We start from the raw sequence: 22542 nt of genomic DNA on the forward strand, positions 1-22542 counted from the left end.
CAATGTAATGACGGGGACACTCGTAAGAAAAGTAATTTTGATAATGTTATGCCATTTCGAAAATGGTAGCCACGATATGGTGAAAATGTTATGCTTTCTTTTGGTAAATGTTATGTCATTTTGTGGTTTGAAAATGTTAGGCCATTATATTTATTTTTGTTACGTCATTCTATGTTGCCCCTCGTAACATGTTACGCCTTCTCAAAAACGAATGGACAAAGGGTACCATAGATGCTCCCTTGATATATATATGGCAAAATTGCCATTTGAGATTGAAGAAGAGAAATGAGAATGGCAATGCACAATGCAAGGATGTATCACCCTTTCATTTTAAAAAAAAATGATATTCACACAATAATTCAACACACAACATTAAATACAACCTCTTACATACATGTGAGCTCTACACACACTATTATGTGTGGGCCCCACATGTATGTGAGAGATTATGTAAGTTATTATGTTTGAATTATTGTGTGAGTAGCATTGTTGCATTTTTTCTTTATTTTTTGATTTGACCAAATCAGATTATTTAATCATTCCAAGAGAGAATCTCAAAGGAGTGTCTTTTACCTGTAGATTTCAGTGAAAACGGTTTGATGTTAATAGGAGAGTATTTTATTATTTTTAAAATTTTTCTAAGAAGTAAAAAGTAGGATAAAAACCAAAGGAGACGACTATTCGCAACTTCGTATTTTTTTCCTTAGCCCACATCATTTCGGTAAATAGTTATTGAAAATCATACATAACATTTCGGTAAATAGTTGTTGAAAACAAGATTATATTTTGATAACTACATGTCGAAAATATGTTCAACATTCGGTAAACAACTGCCGAACATATATTTTCGGTAAATAATTGTTGAAAAAAAAATATTATATTTCGGTAATTGTATGCTGAAAATGTATCTCAATTTCGGTAACTAACTGTCGAGTATAATTGAAAATTTTTAACGGGCTAAAGGAGAAAATACGAGGCTACGAATAGTCGCCCCAAACCCAAAAAGATTCAAATACGTATATTTTAAAAAGACACTTTAATGTATTTTATATATATATATATATGTATATATATATATTTATTTTTTTTTCTATTTCAAGTTTTTTATTATTATTTTAATAATTCATTTCGCCTGGATGAATCCGAATGCCAGATATTTTGAAGACAAATAAAAAAACTGCACTAACTACAATATATCCGTGGGAGGGGGGCAGGAGAGTCCACCTGTGCAAAACAGAAAGTACTTCGTGTTAGTGGGGGAAATCTAATTTGGGGTTTTTCCCTCCCCCATTTCCCGAAGGCGGGAAAGAGGTGCCGAGAGAAAACAAAAAGGAGTATGTATATCTATATCTAGAGAGAGAGAGAGAGAGAGAGAGAGAGAGAGAGATATGACGGGAGAGAGTTCGAGGAAAGACGTGCATGGTTCGAGAGAAGCCATCACATATTCAGATGTAAGCTTATTTAGAAATCTGAGTTAAATTATCTCATTCTTTCTCATCATTTCATAATTAATGTATTTGCTCAGATTTTTTGTTGTAGCCTAAAGAATTGGTAGATTAGTTGCAGCAAAAAACTATTCTCGAAACTGATTGATTTCTCGTTCAATTCCACAAATCTCGACAATTCGTATGTCTTTCCAGAGGCTGTTCTAGGGTTTCATGAATTAATTCGTTTCATTTTATTGTTTCTCATACATTAAGATTCTATGCACTTAGAATTTAGATGGCCTCATTGATGGAGATTCTTCTGATACTGGTGGAGGATTCAGGACACCTTTAATTTAGTTTATGTGTAGTTAGAGTTACCATCCTAAATAACTATGTTTTGGTTTTGGGATAATATAATTTGGTCTTGGATCTCGAATTTACTTGTTTTTGTTGGAAGCAAGAGCAATATAATACACACTCCGAATTTGGAAGAAGATAATTGTAGGAGATGACTTATAACATTTTAATTCACTCGTACTGTGACTCATGCATAGTATTCATACAACTCATTCATGCCAACATGGTAATCATGCATCACTTATGCCTCTTCTTTTAAATGGTTAAAAAATATGTGTATGTATAGGACCCAAATATGGAACTCTTATCCTCACTTTATCACCCACTTTTTCCAGTAGATAATGTAGCCGATACTGCCTTTAACATTGTAAATCAGTTTATGGGCAAAGGTCGTAAATGGAAAACTTAAAAGTCTATTGAAGTTTCAGAATGAAGTGGTGATATAAAGTCAATAGGAGAAGGCAAGGCTCTGAACAATTTTGTATTTGTCAGTATCCTGCTACACCCCTCATACAAGTATGGAGCCAGTCTCATCATGCATCACTTACACCTATTCTTCTAATGGTTCAAGAGCATGTGTATGTATAGGACCCAAGTATGGAACTCTTATCCTCACATTATCACCCACTTTCTCCAGTACATAGTGTAGCCGATACCGTCGTTAACATTGTTTGTCAATTTATGGGCAAAAGGTTGTAAATGGAAAACCTAAAGTCTATGGAAGTTTCAGAATGAATTGGTGATATAATGTCAAATCTTATGTCAATAGGAGGGAATGGTTAGGCTCTGAACCATTTTTTGCATTTGTGAGTGTCCTGCTACACTCACCCGTACAAGTACGGAGTCAGTTTTATTCAACCTTGATGGTTCTGAGCTGCTACTACACCAAGCCATAGAATTACGGAATCAGTTTTGTTCAACTTTGTTGGTTCTGAGCTGCTACTTTTGTCCTTTCGATTTTTTACTTGACAGTTGTTATTGAATGTTGGAGCTAGTTTTTAGATTCTAGCCGCTGTTTGTATTAATTTCCTGCTTGCGCCTCTAAACACGTGACAATGGTGGGAGAGTACAGAAACCACGGGAGAACACATATTCTGCGATTTCGTATTTCAGAGAACTATTATCTATGTCCAACTATTTTATTCCTCTACGGTTATTGATTGATTTGAACTTGTGTACTTAACCATAGTTTACCCTGTTCCTACTTTAAATTTTAGAGGAGGATCAGTGTCAAGTTATATCCATGATGCTATGACCTTTTGATTGGCTTATGGCAGCAGTTTCTGCTCTCATGGTTCTTGTTCAATGTATTGATCTACTCCTGTTCAGTCCTCCAAACTTTTAACAACTGTGATTGATAGAAATCAAAGCTCGCGGGATTAAGAGGTCATTAAGAAACTCTAGAATTTATGTTTAGGGTACTTAGGATACGCACAGCATCACTCCAATTTCTATTCCATGCTCGCCCACACGGTTTTTGAATTATTTGAACTCGTGTCTTTAGCTTTATGATTTATGTTGTGCTTTTTTTTTAAAACATTAAGGAAGGACCAGTGTGAAGTTGTCATGTTCCATGATGTCGTGGACTTTTGATCACCTATGGGACCAGCTTCTGATCTCATGCTTGTTGCTGAGCAAAATTCATGTTATAACTACCCTATCTGTTTTGAGCACATAGGAAACTTGACAAAGTTGTCACTTAAGACCAGCTTCTGATCTCATGCTTGTTGCTGAGCAAAATTCATGTTATAACTACCCTATCTATTTTGAGCACATAGGAAACTTGACAAAGTTGTCACTTAAGATGTATTCTTAATATGAATCAGGACCATGTGAGTGATTGGCGGAGTTTTGGCAGCAATTGCCATCCATGGAGCCAGTCCAGGAAGATATCAATAGGAGTCATGGTAGACTACTCCGCTAATACAAGACCCAAAATGAGGAAGGAAGATGACGTAGTGGTGCCCAATGCAGAAAAGGTGCCTGCCAAGGTAAATCCCATCGGTGATGGAAATTGTGGAGGACCCAAGGATGTCATTCAAGGAAACCACACTGCGGGTCCAGAGCCCGAGTCTTCCCCATGGGTCTCTACCAGATCTTTACACGTGAAACAACACAATGCAGAACTAACCATGGACTTGCCAGCTGGTGATGGTAGGTCTAATAGTTTAAGTGGAGTAAATGAAGCACCGAGAACATTTTCTGTTCAGTGTTTTGGAAACCAGATGTCGGTTTTACAGTCTGGTGATGCTAAACAAAAAAACTGTGATAGTGTCTCCTATGGAAGTGGAGGCAAGAATGGACCCAAAGAGAAGGAAGAATTTTTGTTTGCAAATGCACAGGAAAGGTATGCACCAGATAAAGATGTGGTAGAAGATGAAACAAACAGAACAGGAGACAGGAGGGAGGCTTTGAGAAAGAAGCTTTGGGATATACTTGGGACTGTTTCTTCACCAAACAAGCAAGTTTCTCAAGCTCTTGAGGTGGGTGTAAATAATTTAAACCCAGAACAGAACATTGATAAAAATAGTAAACCAGTTGTGAAGCCTAGACAGAATTCGGACACCATAGAAGCAGATTCTGATAGCCCTGATCATACTACCAGGCGACCGGTGACTCGATCTTTGACCAGGAAGAGAGCTCCAAGTAAAGTACAGACAAACAAAATCAAGGATGCGCCATCCCGTACAAGGAAACTACCACAGCAGAACATTCTCTCTTTTGAAGAAGGATTGTCTGGAAGACTGGATGCTGCTGTCATTGGTCGTTCTCCAAAGTCCAACAGCAAGAAGAGAGAGAGAAAAGGTTCAAAAGCTGAGGCACATAGTATCTTCTTTTCTCCAAAGGCCAATGCAGGAAACATTCAGCAGCCCACCTTTATGAGCAAAAAAACCAAATGTGCTGAGAAGACATCATCAATCGGAAATATGATGGAACGGCTTCGCAGTTACCCTCCTGAGCACAACAGTGAGTTTGCTGACATGGAGAGCAGAATCCGGAAACAGGATTCTCCTCAGTTACAAGCAATGAAGATGACAGACCAGCTGGGTAATCCAAATTATTCAGTACTTCCACAACATAGGGACCGGCAAGAAGACTTGGCTGATTTGTCTTCAGAAAATACTGTGGATCCACATGTTGATCTCCAGAGCCCAACATTTGAGTTTAGAACACTGAACAAAAGTGTTTCTCATAGCTCCCCACCGGAAAGCAATCATGGAGAACGGGATGATCACACTCCTTCACACTGTAGCTTTAATAGTTTGATAGCCTCAAAACCAGATTATCATAAAGCAGATGCAGAGACAGAATCTTCTGTATCCTTACGGTCACCAGGAGCCAATTCTGTTAATTTCAGTTATGCGTCTTGCTTTTGCAACCTGCTTTAGTCATTTAAGCATTTTGTCATTCCTTAATTAGATTACAGGATGATGCAGAGGAACTTGGAAATTCACCGCTGATGAAATCACAGCCCCATATGAAAGAGAAAGATGCAGAATACTGGCTGTCTGAATCATCTTTTGAAGAAAGGAACTCCAAGAGCTCTAAAGAAGGTTCACCCATTAATGAAGTTTGTCAAGACATACGCTCAAGTATGCACACTGAATACATTCTTCTAGTTTCAGATAATATGCGTCCCGCAACACATAAGAACACAAATTAGATTCATGAACAAACGCCAATTTCTGCTGCCCAACCTGCCGCTGCTCTTAACATGGTATTACTTTGAAAAATGGACAAAATAATATAAATGATATCAGTTATTTGCACCACTATTCTTAGAAGACAAGCAATGTTTGTCACTCTTCTTTGCTTTGCTGTCTCATGTCAAGCTCCGAGACACTAACAAAGAAACTTGATAGGTCTTTCTACTGATGGCTTAATATAAACTTCATAGAATTTGTCTCCTGTACTTGCTACGCCCGCTTCCCCCAAAAGAATTAAATTAGATACTAAACGAAAGTAGAATAAGACTAGTACTTCCAGAAAATGTCAGGGATCAATTCCTTTTATTCTGTTTGCAAGTACTGTTGTAAAGTTAAGTAATGCAATTTCTTTTAGCATTTGGCTTCTTTTTGTCAAGGTTCAGTATTAGCTACAGGTGGTCTAACTCCATTCGATTTGGTTGTAAATTGTAACTTGTTATTAAAACTACCCGAGCAATGTTCCATAGCACACATCCCTGTGTATTGCCTAAATTTAGCAGTAGCCAGAGAGGGAAAAGGGTGCTCTCTTCTTACTTCATAGTACTTGTTTTACTTTATTATTAATAAAGTTTGTGGGGTTGGGGGGGACGGAGGCACGTTGTTGTTGGTTAATCCTAATTGCACATGCATTAGTGGTATCAATTTTGTGCTTAAGCTCGACTATGGTGAATAGAAGAGGAGCTCTTATTAAGCATTTGTTCCAATTGGAATTATTTGTAATTTCTTGGTTAACCTGGTATTATAACCTTTTATTTTGACCAAAACCTGTTATTATACCTTGTTGCATGTGAATGTAAAGGGATTCATGACATTACATTTTAACTATATGTTATTGTTCTTACTTGAATGGAAGTTCTGAATAAGCGAACAGAGCCTACAATGTTCCGTGGATGTGACCCCTGTTTCAGATTATTTTCAAGTGAATAGAAGTTGTCTTCTAATGTAATGCAAGTGTCATATATTGCACTTATTTGTAACATAGCATTTTCTTAAAAGAAGTTGGGCTTCTATAAAGTTTAAAGCTTGATCTGAACCCACAACTAAGGAATATGTAGATGCACCTGAGAGTGTGCACTTGTATATGTACACTGTATTGGTAGTCCTCGACTACTCAAGGTATTTTATGGAATGAGCAGACATTCTTTTACTACGTTCAATGTTAGCCGCAGCAGTAATGTTTCTTTGATCATAATATTGGTTGCATTGAATTTCCCAGTGCCGTAGGAAATCTCTATTCTTAGTACACAAGCTTTGGCTTCCAGCCATGCAGTTTAAGCCCGTCTGTTTAGTTACTTCAGTCTGGATGTATACCTCTGCAGTCTGCACCATACTCAATTAATAGATTGCAACCACAGTGAGTGGTTTCTTTTCTTGTTTCCTTCTTAATTGATTCTGGGGAACATTTGCAGGGTGGGGAACAGAATCGCCAACTCCAGAAATTTGTACAAGAGGGAAACCAAAGTTTGTGCTGTACCCAAGTAAAAGACTCCGGAGCCACGAAGACATTAGATTAAATGGAGGCAGTCCCATGTCAGCCTCTCCAAAAGGTACTTATTTTTTTAAAGAAGTCATCTTCTTGCTACTTTATGCTCCACAATTGGCAATTGCACGAAGCTGAAGCAGGGGTGGGAGTGGAAGAGGGTGGGGATGAGGGCATACAAAAGAGTGAAGTAAGGATGGCAACAGGGCAGGGTGGAATCTTATCCCATCCCGGATGCCAAAATAAACACCTGTTGGCTTTCTCCATTCTGATCAATAATGGGGACCTAATTTATCCTACCATGCTCACTCTGGAATCAAGACGTCTCCCGATTCCTCAACCCCAACTGGACTACAAGTCTACAAGGCAACTCTGAAAACTTTAAATTTACAGATACAGTAAAACTTTGATTCAGCAAATAATTGCTCACTCATGGCAAAGGTCACAGTTTCTATTACGCGACCAGCTAACCAGCTAACATATAAGCTGAGGTGAAGGGCACTGTACTTCTGTTTTATAAAGGTCGGATACTCCCTGCATCCAACTTCTAGTGGTTGTGGGATACCAATTCTTTCGCTTTCGTATTGTCATGAAGGTCTTTTTTTTCTTCCTTCGGCTGCTCAAAGTGGCTTCCAAGTTCCAAGCCATGAGATTTGGAATTCACTTTTCATAGACAGGACCAGGTAGGCCTGGGTCGTAGTAGTAATTAATTATTTTTTTGTTCCGGGCCATTTGATTAGATTTTAGTTCCAGCAAGAGCGAGATCCTGGTAACCAGTTTTTCTGAAGTTTTTGCCTCCTGTGCTATATGTTGCTAGAATAAACACAATACAGTTTCATCTTTCTTGTGTCTTCGTCATATTAATGCTAAAAGGACTGAGTTGCTGGGTTAGTTATTACCCGCAATTTTAATCAACAAATTCATCAAAAACTTGTGACTTAAAAACCACTTTGAATTGTTGTATGACTTATTTAGTATGAGCATATAGCATATTACAAATTCAGCTCTTGCAGAATATATCAAAGCACGAACTACTTGATTGCAAGTGTTCTCAAAAACCGTGATTGTGTTTTAGTTGGTTTTTAACAGTGAAGGTTTGGATTTGGTCTGTCGTTTTTGTACCAAAAATATAATTTATAAAACCAAGGAATTAACTAGTATTCCGAAGAATAGTGATTAAGTCCAGGATCGTCCGTAGGGAGTAAAAAGCTGAGTTGCAGTAGTTTCAATTAATTTCTAATTTAATTATGAAACTAAAGGGAGTTTGGATTTGTGATTGATTTGATTAAACTAAAATTAAACTAGAAAGCGATTAAAGGATTTGGAAACAAATGAGAGAAAGGACTAGGGTTTCCGATTCAGTCTCCCCTTGTAACATAATTATTTCGAAACCTAGGGTTCACATTCAACATTCAACCAGACTACCATAGGGTAGCAATTCCTATTGATAATTCCCAAAAAGATAATCAAGATTTGTACTCCGTATAAGCTATCTCAACACGGCACGGATCGTCTCACTGGATTTAACCAACTGCACGACCCGTCTCACGTCGTATAGTCTATCTCAAAGCCTATCCTAGAACATTATAAACCATTGCATGACAGTGCTTGAAACCATGGATACAAACACATTCGAATATTGGAAAAATGTAAAACTTCATAAAAAGTTATGAATTGATCGAGTCACACAATCAAGTTGAATATAAAACCCTAGAAATCTAACAACTACGCTACTTGGAGAGACCTCCTCATTACCCTAGCCGAATAGTTTAGCCGCTCTTGGAGTGAGAACAAATAATCATGTAAGAACAGAACTCCATTGAACAACAAACTGAAAGCTTTCTAATGAATAGTAAAAGAATAAAACCCAAAGCTCCTGTTGTCGGTTCGGCCGTGATACGCGAGGCGTAGACGTAGTCGAAGTGCTGCCTCCTGATCGCAGCCTCGCTCTCTGTTTCTGCGTGTGAAAAAGGATACTGATGGCAGCCACCGTTCTCGGTTTATGCGTGTGAAAGATCCCTCAAAACAGAACCCTTGCTTCCTTTTATAGTTGTTGCTGTAAACCTCTTCGACCCATAAAAGGGATTCACTGGGCTGTCATATATGCACGTGCAAACAAAGGTTTTTTGGCCCATTTGTTTCTTTTAATTCAAATACCCAAATGGCCTTTCACTAGCTACACTTGGAATTTGATTAGGTGCTTCTCTCCTTCGTTCATCTAAACTTGGTCCCATCTCTTGATTAATTTCATCGGCACCGTATAAAATTCTCCATTTAATTCCAAATGCCATCCAACAACTCCGTAGGTTCTGAAACACGAAAAATGAGTATCAAATCCCAAGTAGTGCATTAAAAAGACATAACGAACCTAAATTAGGGGGCATAAATAGGCGTATTTACGCACCTATCAGGATCCTTCATTGTTAATGAAGAATGACATGCGACGTTTCAGTAGTGCAAGTTCAAGTGAATTTTCTTGAATTGTTAAATCAGGTAGCCACAACACATTCTTACACACCCTTGCAAGACTCTGTAAAATTCAGCTTGTGTGCTTTGCTCGTTACATGTGTTTATTGAATGCACAGTTGTGTTTGGCATAACTATTGGCTTAGTATTAGTTGGAAGTACATGGACTTGGATTGTCTGCAATATCGAAATGGGAATTTTGGAATGCACTATGCAGTTTAGCAACATTGCGCCACCTGGGTGTCACATAGATGATAGCCTTTGTCATTCTTGTTGTTGATTTCTTCTTTGGCTGTACCATATGGACAGGAACTGAGGAAAGTACTGGACTCCTTGGAACTTCAGGCGAGAATCAAGATGATGGATTGGCCAAGTATTTATTTTTCTGTCTGAACAAGCAATGAAATGTTTTCCCTGAAGGAGAATATATTATTATTTTGCTAACATATAGATGTTATTGATGCTTGTTTTCCATTTTCATTCCTCAGTGCCATCACTCTAATTACTTTGGCTTTAGAACGAGTTAAAAGCAAAATAAAATCGTTGACTAGCAAGAAATCTGCCGAAGTTCTGATGTCTGTTGCTGAGGGAATACATTTGCAGCTTCAGAATGCTGAATCTCATATTCAAAGAGATGTGTATGTATTTTGAAGTGGCAGTTTGGGAATTTAAGTTGCCACCACCACTTCTGGAGCTAGGCCCTCTCGGAGGTGGTGTTGGACTAGGCTTCATTTCTCATGGGGGTTTTCCCCCTTTCCCTTGCAAGACACATGAGCTTCTAAAATTCGTTGTGATATTTCAGTGGGAAGCTAAAAAGCCTCAGCAGATCAAAAAGAAAACGTCTAGAAACTGAATTTGAAGGTAACCGTACTTAAAACTATGTACGACTATAACAATGTAATGAATTTAATTGATATTAGTAAATCCTGTACCTTTTTTCCCACTTTATTAGTGGATCTTATATGCGGAAAGATTTATGCAGAACAAAAAGAAAAACTGAAACTCATATATCAAAAGTTCAAAGCAGAGGTTAATCAGCATATGCAGGAATGCAGGAGCACAGTTGAAGGGATGGAAGCACAGGAGATAGAGTTTAGAGGATTAATGGAGAAGCAAAGTATAACTACATCTTCATCTCTTTAGATGCTTTTTTTTTTCTTTCAGTCTTCATTGTTTTAGGTAGTTATCTTAGTTGTTATGCCAACTCATGATAAACATAAGCAAGGAGGTCCATATTTGTGGTCAAGTTTTTTGTGGCATGTTTGACGTACAATACAAAAAATATAAATGTACAATATGATCCATATGTTTCTTTGGTCAGGTGAAATTGGGGGTTGTAGGACATAGTAACTGCAATAATTCAGAAGGATGCGCAAATAGATTTGTCATTGAATTCATTGTCCCATATAATTCAGAGCAGCCTTATGTAGCAACTCTACGAATGACAATTTACGTTTCTTTCTTGACATGGTTGTATTAACTGATAGCTTATTGTTTTACCCAATACATGCTTGTAAATGCGTTTGTTACGTTGACTATGCTTTGCAAATCAGAAGTAACAAGTTTGGTTTCCAATGTAATCTTCATAAAATCATGTTTTGATGGAGTAATTACATGTTTGATTTTATCCTTTGAGGTTCAGCCATGCTTTTCCTAACCTGTTAGATTTGTCAAAATTTTCTCTTGACTCTCTCTCTTTTCTTTTTTTTTTTAAGTCGAAATGGCGAGTTGATATATTGAAAAGATCATGCCGCCATTTTTTCAGTCTATTTATTTCTATGTTGCTATGCCGTGCCATTTTGCACTCTCTACATCCTAAGTGTTTTATGAACAGATGCATTGGGAGACCTTAGATTGCTGAATTGCTGTTAATGTACACTCAAAGCTATTCATTTTTTATAAGGATACTGTGCAGTCCATAGTTCTGATTCTCTATAGATTCTTTAATCTCTCAGAAACATCACAGAGAAAGCTTCTCAAGCAAGTAGAAGAAACAATTGAGACCCAACTTGATGATGGTGAAAGAAGAATTACAGCTGTCCAGAAGGCAAGTTTCCTTCTCTAAGAATCTAGAACTTGGTTTCACGTCAAATGCTTCTCCACTTGAATTAGGACTCTAGTATATTGTTAGCAATCCTAGCTATGCCTATAGCATATTATGGTACTAGCGTTGTGCCCGTTCGATGCATGGGGCAACAAAAAAAAGTTCACGATGTGTTTTTCTCATTAACGTACATTGAACGGGTACAATGGTAGTTTGATCATTTACCTATACCCACTTACATTCCTTAATCACTTTCAAATTAAACTGACTAATTTACGGCGTAGAAACCATAATAGATGATCATAAGTAGTTAACTCTATAAGGAAAACCAATATTTGAGCAATGGGAAAAAATAGTACAAACAAAAAGTAGATGATTGTAAGTAGGTAAATCTAAGATGAAAACCAATCTTTAAGCAATTGGTAATTGGTCCGCCAAATTTTGACACCAAAAGGAGGTGAGCTTGAACCAATCTTTGGCTTGATTGAACGCAACGACTTGCTTGAATCAAAATTTTGAGAAAAAATACTACAAAGAAAAAAATAGATGATTGAAAGTAGGTAATTCTAAAATGAAAATCAATATTTGAGCAATTGGTAATTGGTCTGCCAAATTTTTCGTGCCGAAAGGAGCTGAACTTGAACCAATCTTCGGGCAATTAGTAGTTGGTCCGACAGATTTTCGTACCGAAAGTAGCCGAACTTGACACTCAATAAAAACCTTCGGGGGTTGGGGGAATAGTATATACAACATTAAGAGAGGGAATGCGATCAATCCAACTGATCAAAATTTAAAGTTCTGTTGATATGAGTAGGTAATTATAAAATGGAGACTAACCTTTGAGCGATGGGTAATCTGCAAGGCAAATTGCAGGTGAACCGTGCGGTGGAAGGAAGAAGATAACAAATTTTGACAATGAAGAGAGCTCATGGTCTAGTAGCCGTGCACATTGCGGTTTGACATATGAGTGCTTTTTTTCTTGTAAGTGGACAACGTGTGCCATGAGAGTATGGAAGTGGAAGTCAGTTGAGAGTTCGGAGGTGAAAGTTGGAAGTATGGGCGTGGGAGTTTTTTCTCCCCTAGATTTAAAAAAAATATCTAGGAATTTAGGATTGGGGAATTAGAGGCTTTTCGGGGCTCAAACACATTTGTATAGGGTATTGAGTGATGAGATAGGTATTGGACACAACTAGACTGGTGAGCACATCTTGTACTGGTGATGGGCCTGATGGCATGTTGTGGTTTGATATCTGCTTTCAAAAGGTCACATCTATTAAGCATTATGCAATCCTTCTCCATTCAATATGCTGCACTCTTTAAGGCACTACTTGCGACATGAAGCTTATGAGTTAATAATCCCTCTTTCTCGTCTGTGAAATGAATTATTTTTCATTGAAAATATAGCATCTTTGGTCGTGTAAACTGTTTTTCTAGGTAACAGATACCAGAGCTTTGCCCATTCTCATATGTTATTGCTGCATACACCTTAATTCCAGAAAACATGAGATTCTGCAGTTGTAATACATTGGATAGTTAATGATAGCCAGACTCTGCTGTCTGAAAATTGTGGTCAATTGTTTACAGTTCCAAAATACTTGAAACTGCTGCATTTTGCTTTTTATTATAGTTATTATTTATCTATTGAGGCAGCTTAAATATTTGCAATTGGGTTCGTGTAATTTCATTGCAGTTGGCGAAGGAAAAGGTGCTTCAGTTGAGATATGTTGTAGCTGAGTGTTTGAAAGAGGGCGTTCTCAGTTGAAGCAAATTTTTACTGGAATCTATCACGTAAGTCAGGTGCCTAGTAAAGATTTTTATCTGTTCTGCTGAGGACTTGGTTGAGGCAACAGAAAGGCCTTTTAATGACCTCTTACTTTGGAAGTCGTCATACTTGAACTCTTCCTCACATTCTCGGTTATGGTCTTTTTGCTGTTTTGGCTGCCTAGCAACAAGATATGTAACGGATACGTATGGTCCATGAGTTGAAGAGACAGAGCATCATACATTGGTAGGAAACTACGTTATTGAGAACTTATTGAAAGTATTAGGGCAACCAAGCAAATGCAATACCAGATTTGGATTCTCACAATCTATAACTTGAATGGATGCGTGGTTGCAAATCACAGGAATGTATGCTTATTTCACAGTACCATGGGGGCAATCAAGCGAGTAAAGTAGCCTCAAGACGTTGGTTTGGTGGTCAAGGCTTGAGATTTAGAGTTTGTTTTCCTCCTAATATCTCAGATTTGAAACCTCTAAGTTGCTATCAACTTCTTTGGGACCACTAAAGATTTGTCAGGTCGTTTACTTTGTTGGTACGCACAAGTTGGTTTGGACATCTATTACCACTTATTAAAAGGAAAAACTAATCAAGCAATTAAAGTGAATTTTGCCCTAAGCTTCTTTTCTTAGAAGATGGCGTCTGCGAGAACACCTCAAGTTTCATATAAACAATTGCCAGAAGCTTGTATTTCAAACTTGGATAGCATGATTTTGGGAAACTGCTCCAACAAAGCTGTTTTTTTTTCTTCCTTCTGTAACAAAGCTGTTTGTACCCCAATTAACATTGTTAGACCATATACCGTATGGAACTGCGTGGTCCGAGGGAGAGAAAAAAGTGACTTGAATAAAGAAAGAGTGATTCTATATTGACTCACTACAAATCTCTCTAGCCCTAATTTTCTTCACTCATTTAAGAAATTTACACTTGTGAAAATGTCTTATCTTCAATATAATTTTCATCTGAACTCCAATATATAGATACGGATATATGTTTTTTGGAACTGCCTCTTAACTCCATTTTGACCGGTTTGATTTGACCCCATGGAAGAAAAATTTTGTACTATGATTTTCTTCACAATTCAGAGTTTGGTGTAAGAGGATTATTTCCAAAAAATATTTAGTGAAATGAAGTAAAGAAATATGATTTGTCTTCTTTTCTTGCGTTCATTTGATAAAATAAATTTATGAGAAAATCACAATATATTTTATACTTATGTATGAAACTAATGTAAACACAATTTGTATAACAGATCTCACAAAAAATCTAATCCTAGTAGAAAAAAGGCCCAAAACTTTTCTGCTAATTGAACAAATAAAATTATAGAAAAGTTGAGCACTATGTATTTGACTCCCTTTCTCAACAATTGAATGAGGCCAAACGTGTGCAACATTTCAGATTTTGATTTTTAATGAACACCCTGCTCCAACTTTTATAATTTTATTTATTATGTTCGAGAAATTTGAAGGTCTCTTGTCTCTCTAGCATAATTATCAAGTACTTTATCATTAGGTTTGGGATTTATTTCAACGTACTTTATCATTTTATCTCTCTCTCTCTCTCTCTCTCTCTCTCTCTCTCTCTCTCTCTCGGCTAAGTTATCTTGATGTATCTAGGTTTGAAATTATGAGCATGATTTAATTTGTACAAAATTAGGATAAATTAGAATTGAAAGTATTTTATACAAATACATAGGTTCTTTATGAAATACTCCTACTTGGATGTGGGAGTTGCAATTATTAGTTGGCAAAACAAAGTAGGTGAAGTGGTAGCTCAATGGTAGACACTATTTACTTGCATGCATAAAGCTTGGGTTCAACCATCACTAACCAAATCCAACAACTAAACACTTCTTGCCCTTCCAAAACAAAAGCGAGGCAAAACAAGACATTGCTTTTAAGTTTGTTAATGACCCTATGCTCATAATTTCCTGGACTCGGGCTGCTAGTGATATTCCTTTAGGGATCTACAAAATATGTGTTCCACACAATCTTTCACGCAAACATGTGATGTAATTTTGGATACAGTGTAGAAGTTTCATTTTTTTGTTAACAAGAAGATTTCGAAGAAAATTAAACATAACAAAGCCTAAGGTATTTAATCCCCTTACAACATCATTACCCAATTGTCCCAACATAAAGGAAGGCGGTGAAACTAAAACATTACAATTAGTACAATTTAAAGTAAATGCATCCTTCGCCAACATATCCGCACTTCTATTTGCTTCCTGACGCACATGACGAATCTCCGACACACCACATTGGATCACGAGGGTCCTGCAATAATGAACAATAGCACTCAAAGGATGATAGAAATCGTCATTTGCATTAACAAGATTAAATTGCTAGACTAGCATCCATATCAACATGGGACCCATATGCATCCTTTGCCAACATAACCGCACTTCTATTTGCTTCCTGACACACATGACAAATCTCCGACACGCCACATTGGATCACGAGGGTAGCAATCGTCATTTGCATTAACAAGATTAATTGCTAGACTAGCATCCATATCAACATGGGAAAAAGCCCTCTTCCCACGCACGCCACTTGATTCTGGAAAAAACACCAACAAGGATTTCTGAAACTTTCTCCAGAAATTGCCCTCAACTTCCACGCATTCCAGTCGCCAATGCCATCGCCATCTGCTTCGTCGTCGTTATCACCAGATGGTCTCACCGTCATTGATGGTCCTCGCCGGTGCTTTTGTCGTTCAAGAGGCGCTTGATGTCGAAGATGGAGCGATCGCCGAGGTTTGAACAAGATCTTTCTCAAGGCCGGCCCTACATTTTTCGGGGCCCTAGGCCGGCTTAGATTTTGGGGCCCTTTATAATTTTGTTGTAATTTTTTTAAGAGGTATTATGTACAGAAATTTTGAAAATAATTGTACAATCTTTTTTCCAATTTAAGAAAGGGGACAATTTTAAACAATGATAACTTGCCGTGTTTTTTGATTTAATTTATCATGGTGGAAAAATATAAACCCATCACATGAAATATATCTGACAAAGAGGTTGTCATCTCTGTTATTTAACTGAAAATTACTGATTAAATGGGTAATCAAACTAATCAAATATCTATTGTACTCTCAAATAAATAACATACTTACCAACAAAAAGTATTGTTTGAAAGCTCCAAAAAAAAATATAATTGTTCTTGCCAATGAAAAGAATTTTTTGAAAGCTCAAAAAATTAATTTTCTTGATGTAATTCAAGTTAACAGTAGGACTAAGGGAAACTTTTGTAGAGTTAGAAGGAAAAATAATTAAGGTTTGAAATAAAAAAAAAATTAATATGACGCGAGAGAAACCAATTCACATTCACAAGAAAAAAAGGTTTGGACGAAGTTTAAAAATGCACGTACGGAGGTTTGAACCATGGACCACAAACACTTAATGATGAAAGAATTGCCACTAGACCATTCAGATTGTGCTATACAAATTCCACTAACTATATTTATATATACAAACTTAATCCTAAAAGAGGCCCCCAATTTTGACATTTTTTTGAAGGCCCAAGGGCCGGCCCTGATTCTAGTCCGTCTTCTCTGCCGAGTTGCTGATGTATCTCGCCGGACATCGTATGCTCTCGTCACCGGCTACAGTCAACCACCGTTTTGAGCCCAATCACTATCTGTCGTCGATCTCCCTATCGCTTCTTCAATTGGAATGTCACTTATGGCGACATTTATCCCCTCGGCGTTCGCCAACGTGTTAGTATCAATTATCTTCATGAATTTTGCTAACTATAATTTAGGACTGCACTGGTTCTGTAATATCCAGTTTCGCACGAAAGCGAACACGATATTGATCGTCAAAATGGTGGTTTAATAAGTACATTATTTTTGCAATAAGGAGAATGGAAATTTAGGAGTTGCCGTTGTATCTTGCCGGATATCGTTCGCTCTCGTCGCCAGCTACCGTCAAACTAGTGAAATGCACTAGATAAAATTTACACCAAGTGAAATTTGAAATCCAACAAAAAATTGTGAAATTTGAAAACCAGTAAAATTTATTGAAATTTGAAAACTAGTGAAATTTGAAATTAGTGAAATTTGAGAAGCAGTGAATTTCACTAATTTTTCGAAGTAGTGAAATTTCGCTGAAAAAAGTCACCGGCCGGAGTGGTCGCCGGTCGGAAGTGGTTGTGGGGTGATGGTGGGAGGGATGATGAAAACTTTGAAAAGATATAAAGTGTGAAATTATATTTAGTTAAGGGTAAAAGGATAATCTTCGTTTAAGATTGTCCTTAGAGGTAAATAAAAATTGAGTTCATCCTTAATGGGGATTAAGTCTTGGTTTTCTAGACCCACAGTTAATTTTCTGTTGAAGTCTCTCCCCCTCAAGGCCTACAATTCAGATCCCAAACTGGTCTCTAATCCAATTTTAATTTGAAAACCTTTTAGCCTGTAGCCATTGGAGTCACGAAATACTACCCCTGCTGTTGCAATACCTTCACTATTTGTGGCGCCATCCACGTTAAGCTTGATGGAACCAGAAGGAGGTGGCGTCCATCCAAACAAATTGGTAGCCTGCACTTTATGAGATTTGTCTTTATGGCAAAGAAATTGCCATTCAACAGCACGGGAAAATTAAATACATTCACTTGCTGAAAGCAAGGGTGTTGCGGTGGAATTAATAGTGTCAAAGTGTCGCGGATTCCGATTGATCCAGACACACCAACATCCCAAGGGAAAAACGATCCGCCAAGGACAACCGGAAATATGGACTTCATAAGAATAGCAATGAAGAAGAACCCACCCAACGAAACTGGTAGAAGTATCGAAGAAAGACTCGGTGACCCCCAAAGTATACCAGAATTCTTTAGCCTTACCACAATCATGCAGAACATGAGTCAAGTTTTCATAGTGTGGGCAATGGACACAATCATTATCGGCGCAATGCGCTGTCTAAACAAGAAATCCTTGGTGGTTAATCACCCAAGAATAGCAAACCGAAGAAAGTGCAGCACTCTAGGGTGAGAACTACTCTTCCAAAGCCAAGACCAATTAGTAAGAGGAGGGTTTGGAGTGGGAGATTTAATCAAGGAATAAGCAGAAGAAGAACATAACTTACCCGAGGGAGAGTTCCAAACCTTGACATCAGGGTTAACCAAGGGATAGCAATCCCATTGATTTTCTCGGTGATATCACTCATCACTCGGGAGAGGTATAGAAATACGATTTAAGTCCCAACGCAAATTAGTCCAGAACCATTCACTCTGAGGTTGCTCTCATGTTGAGAAAGAGACCCATGCACAACAGCCCGCAACGGGCCACTCCCCAACCCGTTATCCTCCCAAAAAAGTGTGTTGCATCCATTGCGTAAACTTTTTCCAGAACCCTTAACCATGAGGGGTTTGCCCCTGCGCATACTCCTCCAAAGGGAGGAAGGACTATGATGATACCCAGAGGGGTTGGAATATCTACCCCACAAAACCTGTGCCCAAAGAGAATCCCGATCCTGTTCGAATCCCCAATTGAGTTTGGTCATAGCAACCAAATTCGGTGTCCAAATTCTGCATGGATTTTCCGAGCGCCAAAGAAAGTTAGATGGAAAGTCATGAAACCAGGTATGTTCTAGTGTTGGTTCTTATGGTGGATATGGGTGTGTCGGATGTTCCCGAGGCGATTTCTAAACTTTTGAAGGAGTATGTTGATGTGTTTCCTCAAGAGTTGCCTCCCGACTTGCCTCCTTTGCGAGATATTCAACATTGTATCGACTTGGTACCTGCGGCGCCCCTTCCGAACAAGCCTGCATATAGAATGTCTCCAAGGGAGAGGGAAGAGATTCAAAGGCAAGTTAAGGATCTTCTAGAGAAAGACTACATAAGGGCAAGCCTTAGCCCTTGTGCGGTGCCGGCTCTTTTGACTCCGAAGAAGGATGGTTCGTGGAGGATGTGTGTGGATAGTAGAGCTATCAACAAGATCACAATCAAGTACCGCTTTCCCATTCCAAGGCTAGACGATATGTTGGATTGCCTTGCCGATTCAAAGGTCTTCTCAAAGATTGATTTAAGAAGTGGTTATCATGAAATTCGAGTTCGCCCGGGAGATGAATGGAAAACGGCTTTCAAGACCCCTCATGGCCTCTTTGAATGGCTTGTGATGCCATTTGGTCTTACCAATGCTCCAAGCACTTTTATGCGGGTAATGACTCAAATGCTTCAACCTCTCTTGGGTATATGTGTAGTTGTGTACTTTGATGATATATTGGTGTATAGTCGGTGTTTTGAAGATCACTCATCCCACCTTCAACAAGTCTTTGAAATCTTGAGAAAAGAGAAGTTTTATGGGAACTTGAAGAAGTGTAGTTTTGTTGTTGATAAAGTGGTATTTTTGGGGTATGTTGTGTCTTCAAAGGGGGTTCACATGGATGAAGACAAGATTAAGGCCATTGTGGAATGGCCAATGCCTACAAGTGTTCATGAAGTGAGGAGTTTTCATGGGTTAGCTACCTTCTACCGGAGGTTCATTGCCAACTTTAGTAGTATTGCGACTCCTCTTACCGATTGCCTCAAGCAAAGGGTGTTTATATGGTCCCAAGAAGCCGCCGAGAGTTTTAAATTGTTGAAGTCCAAGCTTATGGAAGCTCCTATCTTGGTCTTACCCGACTTTGACAAAACTTTTGAACTTGATTGTGATGCTTCGGGAGTGGGAATTGGTGGAGTCTTAAGCCAAGGTGGTCAACCTATTGCTTTCTTTAGCGAGAAGTTGAACGGCGCTAAACTCAAGTACTCTACTTATGACTTGGAATTCTATGCCATTATCCAAGCCATCAAGCATTGGAGTTACTACCTTGCCTACAAGGAATTTGTCCTCAACACCGATCATGAAGCTCTTAAGTACATCAATAGCCAACAACACCTCAATAAACGGCATGCCAAATGGGTGGCTTATCTACAACAATTCACGTTCGCTTTGAGGCACAAATCGGGGATTCTCAACAAAGTGGCCGATGGTTTGAGTAGAAGAGTGGCTCTCTTGGTGGAAATGAAGAACAAGGTTGTTGGGTTTGAAGAATTCCGCACTTTCTATGCCGAAGATCCTTATTTTAGTAAGATAATCGATGCTTTGCAAATGGGTAATAAGGTTGTCGATCCATGTTTCATGTTGAAGGATGGATTTCTCTTCAAAGAACTTAAATTGTGTGTCCCTACATGCTCTTTAAGGGAGCAAATGTTGGCCGAAAGTCACAAGTTGGGTCATTTTGGCAAGAATAAGACTTTAGCATTGCTTCAAGATGCATACTATTGGTCGGGAATGAGTAAAGATGTGGGGGGCTATGTGCAAAGGTGCCAAACTTGCCAACGGAGTAAGGGAACAGCCACTAATGAGGGATTGTATTTGCCTTTACCGGTGCCGAAAAGTCCTTGGAAATGCGTGAGTATGGATTTTGTCTTGGGGCTTCCTCCTACGCAAAGGCGGAGTGATTCTATCATGGTGGTAGTGGATCGGTTTTCAAAAATGGCTCATTTCATTCCTTGTAAGAAGACTATGGATGCGACTAACATTGCCAATCTCTATTTCAAGGAGGTCTACAAGTTGCATGGCGTCCCTACTTCTATTGTCTCCGATAGAGATGCTAAGTTTCTTGCCCACTTTTGGAGGACCTTGTGGAGGAAGATTGGCACCAACTTATGCTTTAGTACTTCTTTTCACCCTTAAACCGATGGTCAGACGGAAGTGGTAAACCGGAGTCTTGAGAATTTGTTGCGATGCTTAGTTGGTGAACATCCAAAAAGTTGGGATGGAATTCTTCCTTTGGCGGAGTTTGCTTACAATTCTTCTCTAAACCGCACCATCCACACTTCCCCATTTGAAGCGATTTATGGGTTGAAACCTTCTAGTGTGGTTGACCTCGTTCCTTTGCCAACCCCTAAGAGGGGACACTCCAAGGCCGAAGATATGGCTACGTTTATGAAGAATATCCACTGTCAAGTTAAGCTCAACATTGAGAAGTCTAATGTGAAGTATAAGGCGGCCGTTGATGCACACAAAAGGGAGGTTTTGTTCAAAGAAGGGGATCTTGTTTGGGTTATCTTGAGCAAGGATAGGCATCCTCACGGTGCTTACATGAAGTTGAACGATCGGAAAGTGGGTCCTTGTGAAGTCTTGCGGAAGATCAATGACAACGCTTATCAAGTCCGCTTACCCTCTCACTTGAGCATCTCCAACACATTCAATGTGCAACACTTGGTGCCCTATTTGCCGGAGGACACTACCGTAACTTGAGGACAAGTTTCTTTTAGTAGGGGAGTATGATGTAGTATGTAGGAAGGGTATTTATGTCTTTTGTATCGAGTCTATATGTAGGTGTTGGAGTCCTTTCTTTTGGAACTTTTTATCATTTTGAACAAATATTATCAAGAGCTAGTCTCTTTTGTATCCCATTTGGAAGTTTCTTTCTCTACATTATCTATGGGTATCTTTGGTTGCATCACTGACTTCTTCACAAGCACCCCCCCCCACCCCTTCTTCTCTGGTATTTGGCTACTTTGGATTTGCAATCCACCGGTGGGTGGATTTGCTAACGATAGGGATACCCCCATTGTTGGTGACACGGGGTTGTTGAAAGAACATGATGCCCTTGCCTTTCCTGTTCGTCATGCCTTTTGCTCCATTTTCTGTCATCTGAAAAATGAGACTGAGAAAAAGAGAGAGAGAGAGAAGGAAGTTGCTGATTTAATTTCTGGTGACTCCACTGCCATTCGCCAATGGTTGCACCTCTCTACCTCGTCTTCCTCCTTTGTACTCAGGTATTGTAACCTCTAGTGATGCACCGTATGGACTCGTCTTCCATTTTTCCTCCTTTTGTGTGGAATGATCACAAGAAGAATCTTCAATGATCTTTAAGATCTCTAATGGTCTGTGTCTGCCAGTGTCCATGATGCCTGTGTTATCATTTGACGCCTTTGTGTCCACGAGGACCACAGGCCCCCAAATAGACTCTTTGTAGAAGCAGCGTGGTGGTGCGCCAAGCCATAATTGCTCCCTTGACAGCTTTTCTTCAAGGTCAGAATAATAGATGGAAGAACTCAAGGGCCTCTTTCCAAAGAAGAAAATGGCTGACAAGTTTGGTTTACACTTCAAAGTGGCAAACAAAACAACATCCAATTCGGCTTTGTGAAGTAATCTGTGGGACGTAGAAATAGAAATATGCAAATTGATTCAACATGAACAAGAAGACATGTAGTTGTTGTACATATGAAATGTCAAAAACTTATGAATGCCACTAAGAGCTTATTTGCACTTTAGCAGAATAGGGGACTGCACAATGA

At 38.7% G+C, this 22542-nt stretch overlaps 1 protein-coding gene across 3 annotated transcripts; it reads left to right on the forward strand.

The window, feature by feature from the left end:
* The first annotated feature begins 1199 nt into the window (after positions 1 to 1199).
* LOC131316549 (meiosis-specific protein ASY3) lies at positions 1200 to 13601 on the forward strand. Of its 3 annotated transcripts, none has more exons than XM_058345955.1 (10): positions 1200 to 1451; positions 3611 to 5101; positions 5212 to 5377; positions 6901 to 7038; positions 9747 to 9810; positions 9926 to 10075; positions 10240 to 10298; positions 10420 to 10554; positions 11393 to 11484; positions 13172 to 13601. In XM_058345955.1, the coding sequence occupies exons 1-10, from the start codon at positions 1389 to 1391 to the stop codon at positions 13241 to 13243; spliced, it is 2430 nt and encodes an 809-aa protein (XP_058201938.1). In that variant the 5' UTR covers positions 1200 to 1388; the 3' UTR covers positions 13244 to 13601. The 3 variants fall into 3 exon arrangements, with proteins under 3 accessions (XP_058201938.1, XP_058201939.1, XP_058201940.1); XM_058345956.1 differs by having other exon boundaries at positions 5212 to 5338; XM_058345957.1 differs by lacking the exon at positions 13172 to 13601 and having other exon boundaries at positions 11376 to 11461.
* The last annotated feature ends 8941 nt before the right edge of the window (positions 13602 to 22542 follow it).

This window comes from Rhododendron vialii, chromosome 2a (genome assembly GCF_030253575.1).
Source record: "Rhododendron vialii isolate Sample 1 chromosome 2a, ASM3025357v1".
NCBI lineage: Eukaryota > Viridiplantae > Streptophyta > Magnoliopsida > Ericales > Ericaceae > Rhododendron > Rhododendron vialii.

Excerpts from the sequence above, each read along its gene's own strand:
- LOC131316549 (XM_058345955.1), top strand. The coding sequence starts at position 1,389 with ATGACGGGAGAGAGTTCGAGGAAAGACGTGCATGGTTCGAGAGAAGCC. Across the intron at positions 1,452-3,610 it reads AAGCCATCACATATTCAGAT|GACCATGTGAGTGATTGGCG; the intron begins GTAAGCTTATTT and ends AATATGAATCAG. Across the intron at positions 11,485-13,171 it reads GAATTACAGCTGTCCAGAAG|TTGGCGAAGGAAAAGGTGCT; the intron begins GCAAGTTTCCTT and ends ATTTCATTGCAG.